General features: G+C 41.0%; 1 protein-coding gene across 4 annotated transcripts in view; it reads right to left on the bottom strand.

The window, feature by feature from the left end:
- LOC126266657 (UDP-glucose 6-dehydrogenase) overlaps nt 1-20091 on the bottom strand; it is an 80879-nt gene that overhangs the window by 20140 nt on the left and 40648 nt on the right. For all 4 annotated transcript variants that reach the window (XM_049971071.1, XM_049971070.1, XM_049971072.1 and 1 more), the window contains exons 5-8: nt 14470-14667; nt 12497-12644; nt 9885-9979; nt 1829-2032 (exon numbers count right to left, since the gene is read on the bottom strand). In XM_049971071.1, the coding sequence (XP_049827028.1) occupies nt 1829-2032; nt 9885-9979; nt 12497-12644; nt 14470-14667 (645 nt within the window). The remainder of the gene's footprint in view (nt 1-1828; nt 2033-9884; nt 9980-12496; nt 12645-14469; nt 14668-20091) is intronic.

Genomic DNA, 20091 nt, shown 5'->3' with positions numbered 1-20091 from the left:
ATAGGATTGGAGAGAAGAGAAGTTTGTGGCACAACTTGACCAGAAGAAGGTATTGGTTGGTAGGAGATGTTCTGAGGCATCAAGGGATCACCTATTTAGTACTGGAGGGCAGCGCGGAGGGTAAAAATCGTAGAGGGAGACCAAGAGATGACTACACTAAGCAGATTCAGAAGGATGTAGGTTGCAGTAGGTACTGGGAGATGAAGAAGCTTGCACAGGATAGAGTGGCACGTAGAGCTGCATCAAACCAGTCTCAGGACTGAAGACCACAGCAACAACAACAACAACAACAACAACAACAACAACAACAACAACATTTTCATCTAAACAATGTTCAGAAAAAACTAATCTGGCTTCTTTAATACATTTAGTCACGGTTTTGGTAAATGCTGTCCTAGTGAATTTTTAAATTGTACTGCCAACACAGACAGTTTACAGTTTAAGTCTAAAATTGAAATATTAAGAAGTCGACATGTTAATCTTTGCTTGGTTCTCATCTTTGGTATCAATTGCGTATTGACACTGGGCTAATAACCTGGAACCTAGGTCATACAATAATAAAGACATTTGTGAAACAAAGCTAAAGAACTGTTTTGTTTGGTTAATACAATATTTCACCAAGAACCCACAGCTGAATAAAAAGAAATAAACACCTGACATCTTGTCAATATATTAAATGGTGGATTTCAGCTACATTAAGCCTAGTAAGAATAAAAATTTTGAAGGTAGTTAAGAAAGGAAATGTGTAACAATTATTGACTACATGAACAAAGAGAGGCAAACATATTTTGTGGCGTGCATCACGAGTGTGCGCGCAGTTCCAGGATCTCTTCCTAAATCCCTGCACTGATTTTGACACAGACACAACAGGTTGCAAGAGTATCAGCACTCTGGGGTTTATAGCCTCCAAGCTCCAATAGGAGCTGAGATTTAGGAAACAGGTTTTTCTTTTTTTTTCATCCCCTGGTGTATAGGCTGGCGTGCATGACAGGTATGTAGTGTGGGAGCAGTGTTGGTCTGTCTAATCAAACTGCTTTGCATAACAGTCCCTTGATGTGTAGGTGTCCTGACTTGACAGAGGTGTTGTATAAGAGCAGAATCAGCCCGCTTTGTCAACTTGTTTTGTGGGCAGCGTACATATGAGGTTGGGCACAACTGTGGCAGTTTGAGACAGACAGTGGAGGGGCAGGAAGGAGGGACAAAGCAGGAAGAGGAGGAGGAGGAGGAGGAGATGGATAGGTAGTTGGAAGGGTGAGCAGACAAGAGAGAAAGAGAGACACACAGAGAAGGGGGATGATAAGGTGTTTGCAACAAATGTATCGAATGTATATGTGAATAAAGCTCGGGGGGGGGGGGGGGGGGGGGAGGAGGGGGAGGGGCTAGTAAATATATAAAGAAGAGTAAGTTAAGTGCTACTCCAACTACGCATGTGACAAACAAGTGGGAGACTAAATTAATAAAAATGTTGGGTTGTTATACTGAACAAGAACACTACTCCAGCATATACTCAATTATTGTGAAACTGAGTATCAGTGAAAAGTGTTTTATCAAATGTAGCGTGTTATGAAAGTCCAGAAAATTTTATAGTTTTACCTTGAAACATAAAAGTTTGTACAGTTATAAAACAAGAACTATGAAGCTTTACAAAGTAAAGAGTACTTTCTTATTGATACGACAGGAGGCAAACAGAACGTGAAATAAAAATAATACATCTGACTGAAGATGGATTTAGCATAAATTTTGCAGCATGCTCAGTCCAATAATGCCCCTTAAAAATATATAATCTGTAAGGAACATGCACACAAAACACATATTTAACACTACAAACCTTTGGATCATAAATATGCAACTTTGCTCCTTCATCTAGTAATGTCGTTGAAACGTGTATGGCTGGAGACTCCCGTGTATCTCCTGTATTCTTCTTAAATGCAAATCCAAGTATTGTTATTTTTTTGTCTGTTACAGTATTAAACAATGATTCTATAACTTTAGCAGAAAACCGAGATTTCTGATATTCATTCATATCTATCACCTGCAAAGAAAAACAGAACTATAATTTCATTACTGCTCAGTATCAGTTATTTAATTTTTATGTAAGCAATTTGAAAAGGAAAGGGATGAGAGTGCTGATCATAAAGTGCTTAAAGTGCAGTCTCAATACAAATGAAGATCACACACAAGTGTTATCCAAGAGAGTAAAGACCAACATTTAGATGTCTCACTTCTCCCTCCTTCCACTGTTATTGCCACTATGTTGTAAGGGGGCAATGTAGTGTGATTATTTTTTTTCTTACATGGCTTTAAAATATGTAACAAGTATAATGTATATCCTCTCCACACTACAAGTGAGTCGTCCTCATCCTAGGTCTGAGTGACTGGCGCTTCCTTTTTAATCTTGGTAACGTATCTCTGAATACTGAAGAATTATTAGTTCTGAGATTCAGGTAATGTGTCCTGTTTACTTTTATTTGTGTTTGATGCTCACAGATATGTCTGTATTACCCATATTCCAAAATAAATGTGTAACAGCAATACTACACATTTTGCCTCCTAAAAGTAGGCACAGACCAGAAATTAGGTCTCTCAATTTATTAACAAATATAAATACTCTGCCAGAAAGGTGAGTCAAAATGTCACCAGGTTTCTGAAGGCTAAAAAGGTTAATTATACTAAAATTCACATACTGTTAGTGACTGCAGCATCTTCTGCGCATCATTTAAGTTTAAAAGTTTGGTCACTATGAACTTGATAGCAGTTCACAAGAAGCGAACAATGAGAGCTATCTTTAAATACGTCACCTGTCATGGGAACTCCACAACGAATTTTCTTTAAACCGTGGTGTGACTGGTGAACTTATGGAACATCAATCTGCAACTGCACTATAGCTTTCCAGTAGATAGAACTCTGCATATGACTCTGAACATGAAGAAATTGACAGATGTTCAACTATACCAAAGGGAGCATCAATGGTTGTTTATTGTTGAAAATAACTGCCACACCACAAAAAGCGAAGCATCCAGCAGACATGGCTGTATTCAGTCTAACTTCATACACAGGCCCGTCAATGTGTATGTAAATAGTTAGACTTATAATTCTCTGTGACAGGTATAAGAACCACCAAAATGTGTCAATGGCTTTAGTTCTGTTACCTATTTAAGGGGGGGAAGTGAACAGTGCCAGGTGTTCAGTGATCGTAGTGTAGGAAGTGGATATACCATGTACTCATAAGAGACACCACTATCAGCAGCTTTTACTGAGATTTTCGGTCTCAGTTTGGCTGCTGGCTGAAACACGGAATATCCAGATTTATGGGGCATTCAGGTGTGACAGTGGCCTGATGTTGGGCTGCAAGGGAAGTGTGGGCATGCGTATGCATCGATAACATTCTGGTCGACCATATCTAACCACCACTTGTGCCTTATTGGGCACCAAGAGTGTCATAACGTGCTTGCATGTTCACCTGCTATTTAAAAACAGCTCATGGACTCCCTGCAACATATTGTGTCATGCTGCATCATTGATTGGAGACCAGCAGCAACTGGACTATGGAATTACCATTCCATGCATGCTCAGCTTTTAACACAATAACACAAACAACTGCATTTTGAATGGGGCAATGACTAGGAAGCATGGACTACTGAGGGATGGTAAAGCATTGTGTTCAGCAACGAGTCACAGTTCTCCACTTCTACAGATGACCATCGTTGAATATGGTAGTGACCTGGAGAGAGATGCCATCCTTTCAATTTTTTGGAGAGGCACAGTGGTGTTACTCTTGGGCATCATGGTCTGGGGAACCATCAGATAGGACTTCACATCAAGGCCGTTAGTGATCAAGGGAGCTCTGACAGTAAAGCAGAGAATCTTTCAGCCTCATGTGACAGTATCATGGTGCAATTTTTTGATGGGACAGTTTTTTTTTTCAGCACATGGCATTTATGTGTATGAACTAACTGGCTGCTCAATGTTGAGATACTCCCATGATGAACATCTGCTCCCAACAGAACGTGTGGGGACACCTCAGATGCTATCTTTGTCCCAGTGTCAGTATCCTAGGATACCGATCAGCTTGCCACAGCAGAAGCTGCAACAGCTTTATGACAGGCTTCCCAATCGAATTAGGGCATTTCTCAAGGTCAGAGCAGTGCAACGTCATACTAGTAAGCAGCTCATATTTCCAAGTTCTTTGTAAATTTAACTCCATTTCATTAGCACCAAAATAACAGCACATGCCCTCTCACCCATGAAGTTTCATTTTATTTCCTCCTTTCCTTCTGGGTGCTTCACTTTTTTTGTCAGGCAGTGTGTATTCAAATGATGTGGCAGGTAACAATAGAAGTTTTGTAACCTTGTAACTGTAAAATATCTAGGAGTAGTTGTCCTAAATGCTTCAATGTGTAATGACCCTAGAAAACTATCTGTAAGGTAATCTGATGTTAGACAGATTCATTTAAAGAATCCTAATGATGTGTAATCCTTTCCTTAAAGAGGTAGTTTACAAAATCTTATCTGAATGATTTGTAATATTCTTAGATTAGCAATAGAGGAGATAAAGACGTGACTAGAACTACTGGTCACCAAAGGGACTTTAGGAATCTTGGAATCTTGCCATGTTGTCATCTCCTCCACTGCAGAGTCCTGAGGATAAAAAGAAATTCCTCGTAGTAAACTGAAAACTGGTCCAGGAGCACTGACCTGAGACACATCTGGGGAACACAACTAAACAGACAATAAAGCTCCCCTTCTTAGACCATCAGTGTAAACACTAATTAAATTCTAGGAAGCAATTTAAAACAATATAAAATTTAGTTTTAAACATGTAATTTGGGTTATAATTATTCCTGCATCTCTTTAATTCTAAAATTAACCTGAGTGTGGAGTGATTCCCCAATTCCATCCCTGGCTTTGGAGCTTAATCCCCCCCCCCCTCTCACCTCTAATAGCTTGAGTCTCTCCCTCATGTCGATTCTGAATGGTCTTGTTACCTATGGGCAGTTATTGAACAGATGTCCCAGTGGTGGCCAGGAATTGGAGATGAATGCTGGTGATTTTGGAGATGATATCAAACTGACAATGCAGTCTCACCAGCTTCTGCAAAGAAGCTAGAAACTGGGCTTGTGTGATAAGGCCCCATTGCCATCCTAACAGCCTCATGCTGTATCACATCCAGCCTTTTAAGATATGAAAACCTTGTTTATCCAGAAATCTGGCAACTGTATTAAAGTGGCATCTGCAGGATGCCTTAATAAAATTGGAGCAGACATGCATTATCTTATTCCCAAGACTGACGGCTAATGCATTTTAAAAATTTAAAGCCTTGAGACCTCTTAATTTCATATCTTTAAGGTGTGACAGCTCAAGTATTTCATTTTTTCTGTAAAACTGAGAACAGCGTCCCTCAGTTTTAAAACAATTATATTACCGAGAGGTGGGAACAATTAAAATCAACATAAACAGTTTCCTCTGAAGAGAAATTAAAACCTGTGGCAATCAACCAATTCTCCAATTGCCTGATAATCAAATGCAACTGATGAGCGGTCATTACTAGAGAACACGCAGCAGTTTGAAAAGTTACCCATGAAAAACGAACATTGTGCGAAACTCCTTACCATGAACTTAATGCTACTATTTAGCATGATGGCGAACACTGTTACACGTAAAAAAAAAATTTCCTGAGGCATGGTGTTCTACTTAAAACATTCCAATAAGCCCTGTATCTAAAAACACTGATCTGACAGGAAAGAGTGTATGAAACTGGGGAGGCATCCATGGAAACCACACCTGTGGAGCTGCAATAAGTGACTGGACACGAATTTTGGTGCCACTAACAGCCTTTACACGAGATCAGAATTTCTTTGGGTTTTGTGAAAAAGAATTTGACAATATTCTGCTATGGTAGTCATTGAAGGCTGCTCTCGACAACCAAACACATTTTACTCAGCGTCTCTCTATAGCCCTATGCTTTGCTCTACACTTATTTAGCAATAGTCTGTTTCTTTAGAAGTTTCTTTACAGTGCTTGTTTACCATGAAGAGCTTCCCCCCTCCCCTTCCTCCATTATGAACTTTTCTATTGGGTTCAAATCTGTCCAATGCATGGTCAACTATTATACTTTAACTATGTTTCCTCGACATGACCCCGTCCTGTGATAGAAGTTTGAATGTCCTCATTGAGAAAAGACACTATCTCTTTTATCTAGTCTTTCCAAACATACAAATCTTTCTACTTGTTTTAGTTGCCTTTTATACTTTGGTTGTCACTGTTGCCAGAACTGCCTCTTGGTCACTGATACCAGTGACTGATCCTCAAATAAGTCAGGTCTGTTTGTTGTCATTAGATTTATTTCCATCATGAGTGGGATTCTGAACTATTTGTTCCAAGTAGTTTTCAGAGAAGGCATTTAATAATGTTTGAGAGGACATCTTGTCACAGCCACCACTAACAAAACTGTAATTTTCCAGTTCATATTGGTTGATCAAAATCTCCACTGATGATTACAGTATGACTGGGGAACTTATGGACAAGCAGACTGAGGACTTCACTAAAAGTTTTCGGTTATGTTAGGAGGTGAGCCTGCTGGCCAAAAGAAGGATTCAATTACAATTTTATCCCATCCCAATATTGATTCCTGCACAAACAATCTTGCATGTAGCTTCAATTTATATCTCGTTAGATGTGAGTTTGTCTACTGTGACAAATACGCACCTCCATTTGCCATTATCCCATACTTTCAATACACACTTAAATTTTCCCTAAAATTGCACTGCTATCAACTTTCAGTTTTAGCCAGCTTCCCTGTTCCTAGAATTGCATGAGTGTCACTGCTTCTCAGAAGCACTTTAAACTATGACACTTTGTTGTGAATGCTTCAGCAGTCAAGTACTAGGATTTGAATACTCTCACCTTTGGGGGGAACATTCCTTTGGATCTTAACCAACACTTTCAGGTCTCTCATAACATTCATTAGCTGTACTGGATGGAGAGTCAATCTGAAAAACCCTTGTGTTTATGCCACTCACAGTCAACTGTCTGCAAAGCAGCCTCTAATGTGCACTGCACACCTGGCCCATTTAGGGGGACCCTACAGTACTCAACCCTATGGCACAAGTCCAGAAACTCGCAGCCTACCTTGTCACAGAACTCTTGAAGTATCTGGTTCAGTCCTTCCACTCAACTCTACATCTACATCCATACTCCGCAAGCCACCTGACGGTGTGTGGCGGAGGGTACCCCGAGTACCTCTATCGGTTCTCCCTTCTATTCCAGTCTCGTATTGTTCGTGGAAAGAAGGATTGTCGGTATGCTTCTGTGTGGGCTCTAATCTCTCTGATTTTATCCTCATGGTCGCTTCGTGAGATATACGTAGGAGGGAGCAATATACTGCTTGACTGCTCGGTGAAGGTATGTTCTCAAAACTTTAACAAAAGCCCGTACCGAGCTACTGAGCGTCTCTCCTGCAGAGCCTTCCACTCAGAGCAAGGGAGCCACTATTAGTTCTGGAAAAAATGCTACAAATTGTGAGCTTTGTAGAAACATGTGTGAGGCTGTTCTTTTCAAATCTTCACTGCCAACTGCTGGAATGATTGATGTATTAACTCAAAGCCCACAGGAGAGGCATCATTTGTTTTAACATTCACCACAGCTTGCAGTTGATTGCACCCTGTTCCATCAATGGTTGCCGCACCCCCTCCCTCCCCTCCCTCCCCCCCCCCCCCCCCCCCCCCCCCCACACACACACTGAGTGCACCTAGAGTCCTCTCATGCCCCTCGCTACCATTTCCCTGGTGTACCTTTACTTATTGCCTGGGGCTACCATCATTTACTGCAGGTTCAGTTTACCTTAGTCAAAATTGTGCAACACCAACAAAGCAGCTTTTCTGCTTGGGACGGTTAACGGTACATAAAACTGCTTGATGTCCATGATCAACAAATTAAAGCGGAATCTTGGAAACATAGGCAGAAGGGTTTGCCTAATATGTGGAGCCTCAGTTGATCCATGTGTCCTGTATCCATTCTTGTTCCACTGAAGTATAGGAGCCATTTTAGTGTTTTGTTTTTTTAATTTCCTCCTATCTTTGTGCTGGGACGGTGAGGCACTGACAGATTGCGGGGGAGGCACTCTGTGTGTAGTGGCAAGGCATCTAACTCCATGATATCCTCCTCATCAGTTAGGTGTGCTATTATTACATGTTACGGTACCTGCGACATATTTGGATCCAAACGTCATGCTACTTTCCCAGTCAGTTTTCCCTTGGAGGTTGGTAGGGGAAAAGGCAAGTTGAGAGACACACTTTTTAGATTACCTTTTCTATAAACACTGTCAAAGCATTCCTTCAGCAATCTATGATTTCATAATCTTTACACAGATTTTACAATACCAGCATAGCCATTCTAAACCTTTATGGATATAGAAAGGAGGCACTTTTTTCAAACATCCCCTCTATATTTTTAGTAAATCATTTTGTTTGATTACATATTAGACCCTTTACTAATTTTAATCAGACTATCAGAAGGAAACACTTCTCTTACTCTTTTTGCCATGTGGTTGTGAATTCTTGCAGACAACACACCTATCACATTTGGAGTGGTTTTCGTCATGGTGTTCCCATGAGCAGCTTGGGATGTAAAGATTCACCCATACGGAGCCCTGCTTGCCTGGGTAAGCATTACACAACTGAAATGTCGCAGGTTCCTCAGCCCTCAGAGGTTGCCTGGTGACGACAGATAGGTTTGTACCATCCTAGAATTGTGGGTGATTAAATCAGGATCCTTGTTTCCTGTGACACACAACATTCCACCGGCTAACCCCACAGTGGTCGCTGAAGCATGCTCAGAACTTACAGTTCTAGAGGACTGGTAGTCCTCACCAGATCCCAGCTCAGGTAATGCAAGTTCACGAAACCTGTATTCAGCCAATGAAGGCCAAGTTTTCTGAGGTGCTCTTCATCTGGCAAGGTTTATTAATTTAATAGCAGCACTTGCTTGTCAAGGCCATGCACAAACTGGAGCATTATGGAATTAGGGGAAAAGTTAACCAACACTTCCTTCTACATCTATAAAAGTTTCAAGCAGAAGCTCATCCTCTAGTGTCAACATGAAGAGAATATATAGGGTTACTATAACGGTGTTATGAAGTGTGGGGCACCACAAGGGTCTATTCTAGTCCATGGCTTTTCGAGACATAATCCAGCAACTGCCATTGACATAAGAAATGATTCAAAAACAAATGGATAAACCAGGACCACTAGGAAGAACAATGGATCACCATCATCATTATTATTATTTACATTTTATGGCATCCAATGGACCATTTTACACAATTTTATTAAAAGGGTTTTTCAGTTTACTGTTGGACCAGTATTTCTCCATTATCTCAGATATCAATTGTCTTTTTTCCCTCCTTCATTTGAAATAACCCTTCGCATTTTCTGTTTGCTGATATTTGAGTTACATTTGTAAAATTGTTGAACCATTTCTATCTCTTTAGTCAGCATTATATATTCAGTATCTGGGGACCTATCTGAACAATGCACGGCACCAAGCCAGAGATTTAAAATTCTTCTACACAGAAGGTAAGATCAGAGAAGAGGGTACTATCCAGATTACCACACCTTTCACATCATTCTCATGACTAATGTTACTGAAGAGTTTGGAGGCACCAGACAACCGATGAAGATCAACAGCCAGAACTTGGTACAGCACTGTAGCCTTCATTAGTATGAAGAATCAGAATGGCATTAAATTCAGAATATAGCCAAATACGTTTTAGGAATGGATGATCATGAATAGACTTATAAACACATTGTTATAAAATCTAGTAATTTTTACTAAAATGCAAAGTGATATTGATGAAAAATGTCATTATAAACAATAATAACACTAACCTGTTGCCAGTAAGCTGCAACTTCTGGGAGGTTAAGACATTCACAGATGTACACAAGATTAAGTATATCCTTCTGGAAACAGCTACCACCAAACCCTGTGTAAGAAAATACACCACATTAAAATTAATGCTACACCTTAGCTGCACTTTGCACACTTTTTCTGAAACATTATACAGAAGTACAAGAGTTATTTTAGACTAGAGATGACTTCTTTCTTTCTTTCTTTAATTGATTCTATGCCACTGTGACCATTTCTGACAAGATTGTGTGGTGAAGTTGAGAGATTATGGAGGAAAGTGTCAATAATAAGACAGATATTGATAGCATAAGAAGAAGCATACAGCCTGAGGCAGGGATTCAGGTTTATATCCCAGTTCACGTCTGTAATTTTAACTTTTCAGTAATTATTAACCATTTCTCATGGGAGATATATTAATATTTTATTGAAGGACAAAAACAATACAAAAGAACTGCCAGACTGTAATAACTTGGGTTTCATTTTTTAAATGTAAATATTACAGAAACAAATTTACAGACTGTTATGGTTTTAGGAGCATGTTATTTCATTCCAGAAGGTATCAGTCATTTCACTTATAGTAATGATGTGGTATCAGTATTTTTCATGATGCGGGTTTCAGTTTGACCAGTTGTATTTTCTTTTAAGTGAATTACAGATCCAATCAGGCAACGAAACATTAAAGGCTCAAATGCCTCAGACAGAAAAACAAGTCTGCCATGATGGAACACCACAATAAGTTTAAATCACACTGTACTGTTCTGGAAAGCTTTTATGTACTAGCTGCACAGTCACCTACTTTCAATAGTAAAATACAAGAAGTGGCATAAATCGTGAAGCAGCCTGCCAACATGAAGCACAATGACAGATACAGGCAACTCTCGCCTTGGCTGTCAACAGAAGCTGGCCTAAGATTCGATGGCATTTGGGAAGCTGCACCGAGAGATGTGACAGTAAACACAACATCCAAAAACATCTATTGTATGCACAATTTAACTTTGCAGTTACTGTGGGGGATGCTGAGAGCGATGCCTCCATCCCACAACCACTCACAATTCTTCGCCGGCTGCCTCTCTCTGACTGCTAGCCACCCGTCCCCAGTCCCACTCCCTGCCTCCCTTTCCCTCTACCCACCCTGCCCAACACTATCACTGCCACAAGCAGGACACCACCCACAAAATAGCATTGGTGCTGTGAGATCACCTAGCACCATTCAAAGTATTTATGAAATTATACTATATAAGGTTTGATTGTGGGACTGGTCCTAAAAGTAAATTTGCCACCCTAATGGAGACCACTTGGAACAGTGGTTGGAACATTGGTCTACAAAACAACATGACGACACAGTTACACAATGGGAAAAGTTTTGCCAAAGTTGGGCAATTCAGTTTTCATTATACATAGGCTATCTATAAGGTGTCTCTCACTGACTCCTGTTGATTGCAGATCACACATGTATACATTTTTCTAGTGTTCTGCTCATTTATGGTGTCATAGAATAAACATTTTCTAGATATTCTTGACAATTTCTAGTCCATTCATACTGTATCTTCTATATTCTTCCCAAAACATCTTAATCATTTCATTAATTACTGTGATTCACTTAGCTATACATAAAATATGATAAAAGATTCCTTTGCTACACACACAACAACAACATGATCAGCAATTGCTCTGTAAATTTTCATTGGCTAATATCGTAAATCATGTCTTCTTCTTATTCAGTCTGAGTACCAGTTCGATGCCTCTGTCCACATTATTATATACCATGTGGAACTTTTCATCTCTGCATTAACTACTGCAACCTACATCCATATCAGCATACTTACTCTATTCATCCCTTCATCACCCACAACATTTTTAGTCCCTCCATCCTGGTGCCCCCACTTCCTTCTATTACCAAGCTGATAATTTGATTCATCACCTCCTCATTAGTTATTCAATTTCTCCGTCTAATCTTAAACAATTTTCTGTAGTGCCACATTTAAAAACCTTCTATTCTCTTTTTGTCTAAATTGCTTCTTGCCCAAGTTTCACTCCTATACAAGGCCACACTCCAGACAAATATCTTCAAAAAATGACTTTCCAATATTTATATTAATATCGGATGTTAGCAAATTCCTCTTTTTCAGAAACACACTTTGGGCCATAGCCAATCTAATTTTATATCCTCTCTGTTTTGGCCATAATTTTCTGCTCAAATAATAAAACTCTTGAAGCTTTAGTGTCTCATTTCATAATTAATTCCTTCAACATTACCTGATTTAAATCTACTACATTCCATTACCCTTGTTTTACTTTTGTTGATATTCATCTTTTAACTTATTTTCAAAACATTTTTCCATTCATACTGCTGTTAAATAAGAAACACATACTTGCACCTTACAGTCCGTTCTCAGTGCTTGCAAAATTATACTGTGGTATCCAAACTGCTTCCCTCACACAGGCTACACATCACATACATACTAGCATTCCTCTCATTTTGAATAAATTGTTCAACACGTAGCACCTTCTAAGGTAATAGTGTTCTTCACATTTGAAATAATTACCTGTAATCAATGTGAAGCTATCATGGTTACTTAAATAAGTGTCTTACCAACAGATGCTTGCAAAAATTTTGGACCAATCCTGGAATCAAGACCCACTGCACGTGCGACTTCAGAAATATCTGCCCCTGTTGCTTCACAAACAGCAGACAGTGAATTAATGCTTGAAATTCGCTGGGCCAAGAATGCATTAGCTGCCTACAAGAAAAAATTAATCAGAGGCATTAACACAATAAACTCAATTAGGGAAAGTCAAAATCTTCCAGACAAAAAAAAAATATTAAGATGAAAATACATTCCACAGCAGAAATTGCATCAAGATTAATGCCAGCAGTGACAAGCTTTTAGGCATGTATGTGCAGAGTGCAATGCTTTTAGGCACGCATATGCAGAGTGCGGCACTTAAATTTGGGCAAATTTCAATTTGAATTTCCCACCATATCATAATTCCACCAGAGGTCGCAATTGGCATTCTTGAAAGCCATAGGCATCTAGTAAACAGTCAGAATCTCAAAATGGCCAAGATGTTACAGACAAGTGCAGAGTACAACCGCAGAGCTGCAATTATCGAAAGTCTTTACGCTAGGCGTTCACCCAATGTAACAGTTTTATTAACTTCAGGTATCTGAGATCAACTGTCTACGATATTGTGGCCAAGTATAATGCTTCAGAGAAGTCTGCGGTTTACATAGTAGGTGTTGCGTATAGTGAGGGTGATGATATTACTTTGAAAAGGGACAAACTGTCAGAAAAGAAATTTATCTGCAAGTTTTGACGAATGTTACGAAACCGTTAATGGTAACTGTGGTTTCAGGGAGACAATATGTCTTGCAACAAGATGGTACACTAGCTCATACAAGCCATTTAGTCCAAAACTGGCTCTCTAATAATTTTGACATATTCTGGTCAAAGGAGTTATGGCCAACAAACAGTCCATATTTGAACCCCCTCGACTACAGTGTTGCAGCATAGTTTAAAGAGTTACCAATAAGATGAGGCTCCCTAATGTCGCATCTCTGTGTGCTACCACTGAAGCAGCATTCATGAATAGGGACAGCACTGTTTTAAAGAATGTGTGGAATTGCTTCAGGACAAGACGAGAGGCGGTCATTGCGGCTGAAGTTGGTTACATCGAGTAATGTTACTCTTTAAAGATACCATTACTTATGCGTAAAAGGATTTTCATTTGTATTTTGTTTTAATAAATTTGCTTTTAAAAAAGTTTCATTTTTCTGGATTTAAATGCCGCAATCTGTACTTGGAGATAGCAGGCACCTATACATGGAAGCAGGAGACAAAATAGGGATGCTAGGAGAAATTTTGGAGAGAAAAAAAGAAGAGTGGAGAGGGAGAGGAGGAGGAGGAGGAGGAGGAGGAGGAGGAGGAGTAGTAGTAGTAGTAGTAGTAACAGAATGGTGATGTGGAGCACATATAGCTGCAGAATGAGATAACTGAAGATATGGGTGGTGAGAAAAGTAACAGGGTGTCAGATTGTGAAGCTAGCACTGAAGTAAGTACATTATCTTACACTGCATGCTCTGAAACTGAGTGCTGTACTTGACCATTCATAGGTCTTAAAAGCTGGGAGGAAAACTTTTATAGTGTCAGGTAGGCGGTGATAATTTCAGTGCATTCACTAATTAAAATTACATAAAGCTACAGTTACTAGCAGAAAAGCTAGGGAATGACTCTATAGGAATTAATTGTACAGCCAGCAGTTCTTATTCTCACCTTGTTGTTTGTTTTATCTATCTTAGTGACTAACTCATGGCTGCAAAAGTCATTTACATCCAGGATTTGATTCACCATGAAAACTCAGTTTTTTCTGAGGGTAAGAAATTCTGGAGTGTAGCTCACTCAGATTAATGAATGAAAATTAGGAACTGTTGAAGAATGACTAGTGTCATTAAGAGAGAAGCTATCAAGTGACGACCTAAAATTGAAAGGCTCGCACTGGGGTTGGGAGCCACACGATATTTACATTACCTATCAAAGTATGAATATTAATTTGTTACACACTTACCAGTTTAGACAATTCAGATGACCATGTATTTGTTGTTATTATATTTCGTCTTGAAATCCAATGTTCATACACCCAACACAATTTTTCAATAGCTGCTTGTCCTTCAGGTGAATCTTCACCACCTATGAGCACTCTGTCTGCGTTGATCAGATCATCAATAGCAGTTCCTTCAGCAAGAAATTCTGGGTTTGACAAGATCTGAAAAATCCATATAAATTTATTACATACAGCAAAGAGTAAACAGTCACTAACAATACACGGAAAATAACAATAAAAAGAACAAAAATCATATCTAGGAGAATAATTAGTAAGACTATTTCAGTGGTACTGCTAACTTAAGATTTTAGAGTAAAATAACTATAGAAAGGAAGGCTAAATACAAATGCAGTCAGACTTGTAAGCAAAATAATGTACTATATTATAAATATAAAAAGCAGACTGTGTGTATGTATGTTCAGAATCTCCTCCCAAAAACCTGAATCATATGTCATCCAGATTTGGCACACAAATAGTAAACTTTGTATCAGCACTGTGTAATTTATAACCTCCTATAGCCTCAATAGCAGCAGAGATATTGGCAAAAATGTGATTTTTAAGTCCCTGCTGCATATGCAGCCCTGCACAACTGGCATGTCATGTGGGAATATCATCAGATGCGTTACTGACTTGCTTAGCGAAGCAGTCTACACATCATCAGCAAGAAAAGATTTATCCAGTCACTGACATGTAGACTACCCTGCGCAGCAAGCATATTGTGGGAGCAGTATTAGCTTGCTTTGTCAACTTATTTTGCACTAGCAACACTTGCAAAGGACGAAAAGAGACGGACAAAAAGAGAGGGAGAAGAGATGGAGTGGGAGAGGGGGAATAGGGGATGAATAGCGAGATGTGGGGGAAGAGTTAATGGACAGAAGAGGAGATGAATATAGACAGGGTAGGACACTGACATTGACATTGAGAAGGGCAGGAAGGGATGGGCAGATATGCAGGCAGGAAGAAATGGACACGGAGAGTGGGAGGGAAAGATGAGTAGAGAGGGGCAAGGAGGAGATTGACAGAGGGGGAGAAGGGTACAGATAGAGATATGGGGGAAGGAGGTGGTCAGAGAAGGATGAGGTATGAGGAGAGACAGGCAGTGAGGGGGGTGAGAAGGAGATGGGCAGACGAGGAGATAGACCAAGAGAGGGGGAGGAGAAGATGTGTGCAATGTATGTGTTGAGCACTCATGCAGACAAAGCTGCAGGGAAAACACTAGTGTGCATCTATAAAGCAGAGCATAAGTATGTATGTGCAGGATCTCCTCCCAGACCCCTGCCACAATTTAAATCAAATTTGACACATAAATACAATCTTCACAAGCATCAGCACTGTGGTGTTTATAATATTCTGGCTGCACTAAGAGTGAAGATAGAGGCAAAAACAGCTTGACATGCATGTTGAATGGCAGCTGTATGGACCTGCTTCACAGGGCAGCCATTATATCAAGGGGAATAAGCGGTTTTATGGCCCCTTTACAGTAGGCAGCCCTGCAGAGCAAGTGTGTAGGAGTAGTATTGACTTGCTGTACCTACCTATTCTGCAAGGGTCACATGCACTGATGGCACAGCTGTGGGAGGGTTGAGATGGATAGAGGGGAGAATGGACAGTGAGGGGGGCAGGAGTGGATGTATAAGAAAAAAATGGTGCAGGAGTGGATGGATAGATGGAGGGGATAGCCAGAGAGAAGAGGAGGAGGCGACGGGCAGAGGAGGCGACGGGCAGAGGAGGCGACGGGCAGAGGAGGCGACGGGCAGAGGAGGCGACGGGCAGAGGAGGCGACGGGCAGAGGAGGCGACGGGCAGAGGAGGCGACGGGCAGAGGAGGCGACGGGCAGAGGAGGCGACGGGCAGAGGAGGCGACGGGCAGAGGAGGCGACGGGCAGAGGAGGCGACGGGCAGAGGAGGCGACGGGCAGAGGAGGCGACGGGCAGAGGAGGCGACGGGCAGAGGAGGCGACGGGCAGAGGAGGCGACGGGCAGAGGAGGCGACGGGCAGAGGAGGCGACGGGCAGAGGAGGCGACGGGCAGAGGAGGCGACGGGCAGAGGAGGCGACGGGCAGAGGAGGCGACGGGCAGAGGAGGCGACGGGCAGAGGAGGCGACGGGCAGAGGAGGCGACGGGCAGAGGAGGCGACGGGCAGAGGAGGCGACGGGCAGAGGAGGCGACGGGCAGAGGAGGCGACGGGCAGAGGAGGCGACGGGCAGAGGAGGCGACGGGCAGAGGAGGCGACGGGCAGAGGAGGCGACGGGCAGAGGAGGCGACGGGCAGAGGAGGCGACGGGCAGAGGAGGCGACGGGCAGAGGAGGCGACGGGCAGAGGAGGCGACGGGCAGAGGAGGCGACGGGCAGAGGAGGCGACGGGCAGAGGAGGCGACGGGCAGAGGAGGCGACGGGCAGAGGAGGCGACGGGCAGAGGAGGGAGGGTAGAGCAGATGGGCAAAGAGATGGTGGATATGGGCAGAGATATGGAGAGGAAGAGTTGTGTATGACATGTGAAAAGCACTTACACGGGTGAAGCCGCAGGTATCCGGGTAGTTTAATATGTATCACCTCTAGCTAGGAAATTGTTCATCACACAAGTAGTTCACAGAATGAAGATTAATAAATAGAATACAACAGACATAGAACATGTAATGGCATACACAAGTGTTGATTCATACTGAAGGTTTCCAAAGTTTTAGATCTTTGAGGAGAAGTGCTGGCAAAATCCAGCAATACTGCCGTGTACAGCAGCTTTCCCACTCTCAAAGCTAATATTCCCCACTACTCACTGTGTGTCTAGCACCTGTCCACAATGAAAGTGCTGACTGTTGCTACTGCCAGGTATGAAATCCATGCAGTTACCTAGTTTTCAAATATGAACAGGGCTCCACCTATCGAAACTAATCATCACTTGTGTGAAGTTTATGGCCAAAAAGTGTAAGGCCATTCATAATGTCTGCAGATGGTGTAGGGAGTTCACTGCTGGTAGCATGGGCATTCACACTGAAGACTGGAGCAGAAACCACTGATTTCAAATGAGACTGTTCAAAAGAATGTGACACTACTGCTCAAATATCAAAATATCACCATGTGTGAACTGGCTCTTCAGGTTCCTGAGATTCCGCTAGTGCTGTTGAGAGAATATTTTGTCTGAAAAATTTACATATCACAGTTTTTCATGTGATGGGTCCCACAAATGCTCACAGAACACTACAAGCAACTGCTGGCAAAGTGACGACGACTCTGTTTTCAGACAGGTATTGTGAGACACTAAGGGACCTCAGGCAGGTGATCCAAAACTGCCAGAGAGAAATTGGGCAAAGGAGTGATGATGATGCATGTTAACACTCAACACAGCATCTATTGTCAAAACCAAGTCGTCCTGGAAGGATTTGGCTGGACTGTCATTTCCCCACCCCTGCTCCTCTCTAAATGCTAAACCTAGCCCTTAGTGATTACCACCTTTCCTGAAATTGAAGGAACAATGGGGTGGACTATGATCACAGACTGATGAAATCAAACACAAGGTTACTTCCATTACTCAGTGGTATCTCCAAAATGCTTTGATAGAAATGATAATTATGTAGGAAAATAGAGTAATGTTTGAGCTTTAAAATGATGTGAGCAACTATAAAAATAAACAATGCTTTTTATTTCTAAAAAAGTAAGGCAATCTTACTTTGAAAAATCAAGCCTTGTACATACGATTCTTAATGTAATACTGCAAAAGACTCTACTGTAAGAACACACGGCATGAATCATGAAGTAACCTATCATATCCACTATCACTAATTTGCACTGCTAACTGCATTTGTGTACAAGCAACCATCATTTATTTGTTTCTTACACACAATCCATTCTTAATATTCCTCTGTTTAATAGTGCTTCATATGCATTTCATTCTTTTCTGGCTTTCTCAAATTTCTTGAGTCTCAATTTGCAAGGAATGTAGGATCTGCAGTCTCCTCATAGTCCTTTCTCGCCTGAATATTCTTCTCACAATACAAACACCTTTGATATCCATACAGAATTTAGTTATGCCTGTAATACCTATGCTTGATACTTGTCTGTACTGTTAAATAGTCCTTGACAAAAACTGATCTAGTTCCAATGTAGACTTGGCCCCTCTGTATCAGAATCTTCCTCATTTCTGAACTGACTTGAATGATGTGATGCACTGTTAATCTATATGTGGCTGCAAGACTGGAAGACAAAATAAAAATGAATATGTCTTCCACAAATAAAGAGCACTGGACAGTGCACTTTACCACAAATGCAATACAATCAAGAGCTGTTGAAAATGTAGTCACTTTTGTATAAAAAACAATCTTGTAGGATCTCTCCATTCTGATGTCTAAAATAACAATAGTATGAAAAGGAAAGCTGCCATTCACCACATAGTGGAGGTGCCGAGTCACAGATAGGCAAAAAAAGAAGACTGTCACAAATAAGCTTCCGGCCAGCAAGGTCTTTGTCAAAAATAGACGACACACACACACACACACACACACACACACACACACACACACACACACACACACCAGCTCTCTGGCAACTCAAGCCACACAACCTATATGCAACTCAGTACCTCCACAATATGGTGAGTGGCAACTTTCCTTTTCATAATATTGTCACATCCCATCCTGTATTTTCCATTGTGCAATATCTAAAATAGTGTTAAGACAGTAAGAATTTAAAATAAAAATAAAAAAAGACCTTGTCAAGATTATAAAACAATTGGATGTTGCTTGTATATGAAAGCCTGCTCTACAGCCACCTACAATAGAGGCTGTAACGAATAAGCAGCTGCTTGAATTCTAGTATACCAACAAGGCACCAACTGACCACCTACTTTTAAGTCCTCTCTCTCACATCTGGCATATCAATGTTACAACAACTACTTGGGACCTACATGTCCTTCACTGACTTAAGGAGAGGAACTGAAATGGCTTTCTAGCATTACTCTGGGAACTGTTCAGTTTTCTGTATTTAGTTTAAAATTTGGAGCAGGACTTTCTTAACATTTCCAATAGTAAGGGCAGTAGCTCACAATTGGTTGACCTCTTATTTAGCAGCAGACAGCAAAAGGTCATTATTCACAATATTGAGAATGACTGTGATGTGGGGTCTGAGTGGGGTACAGTCAAGTGGGGGGTGCCCTAGGGACCAGTGTTGGGGTCACTCCTGCTCCTTATTTATATAAATGATATGCCCTCTAGTATTACAGGTAACTCTAAAATATTTCTGTCTGCCTGGTAGTAAAGGATGTTGTGTGCAACATTGGCCCAGTTTCAAATAGTGCAGTTCATGACTTAAGTTCGGCTTGTAGAAAATAAATGAACGCCAAATCACAGTAAGACTCAGTTTTTACAGTTTCTAACACACAATTCAACGCAACCTGGCGTTTTAATTTCACAGAATGGGCATATGATTAGTGAAACTGAACAGTTCAAATTTCTAGGGGTTCAGATAAATAGTAAACTGTCATGGAAAGCCGAAGTTCAGGATCTTGTTCAAAGACTTAAGACTGCCATGTTTACTATTTGAATGGTACATGAAATGAGTGATTGTTTGACACAAAAATTAGACTACTTTGCTTATTTT

This window comes from Schistocerca gregaria, chromosome 4, assembly GCF_023897955.1.
Source record: "Schistocerca gregaria isolate iqSchGreg1 chromosome 4, iqSchGreg1.2, whole genome shotgun sequence".
In the NCBI taxonomy this organism is placed as follows: Eukaryota; Metazoa; Arthropoda; class Insecta; order Orthoptera; family Acrididae; genus Schistocerca; species Schistocerca gregaria.
The sequence above is the reverse complement of the archived record's forward strand: the minus strand, read 5'-3'. Positions and strand labels throughout refer to the sequence as shown.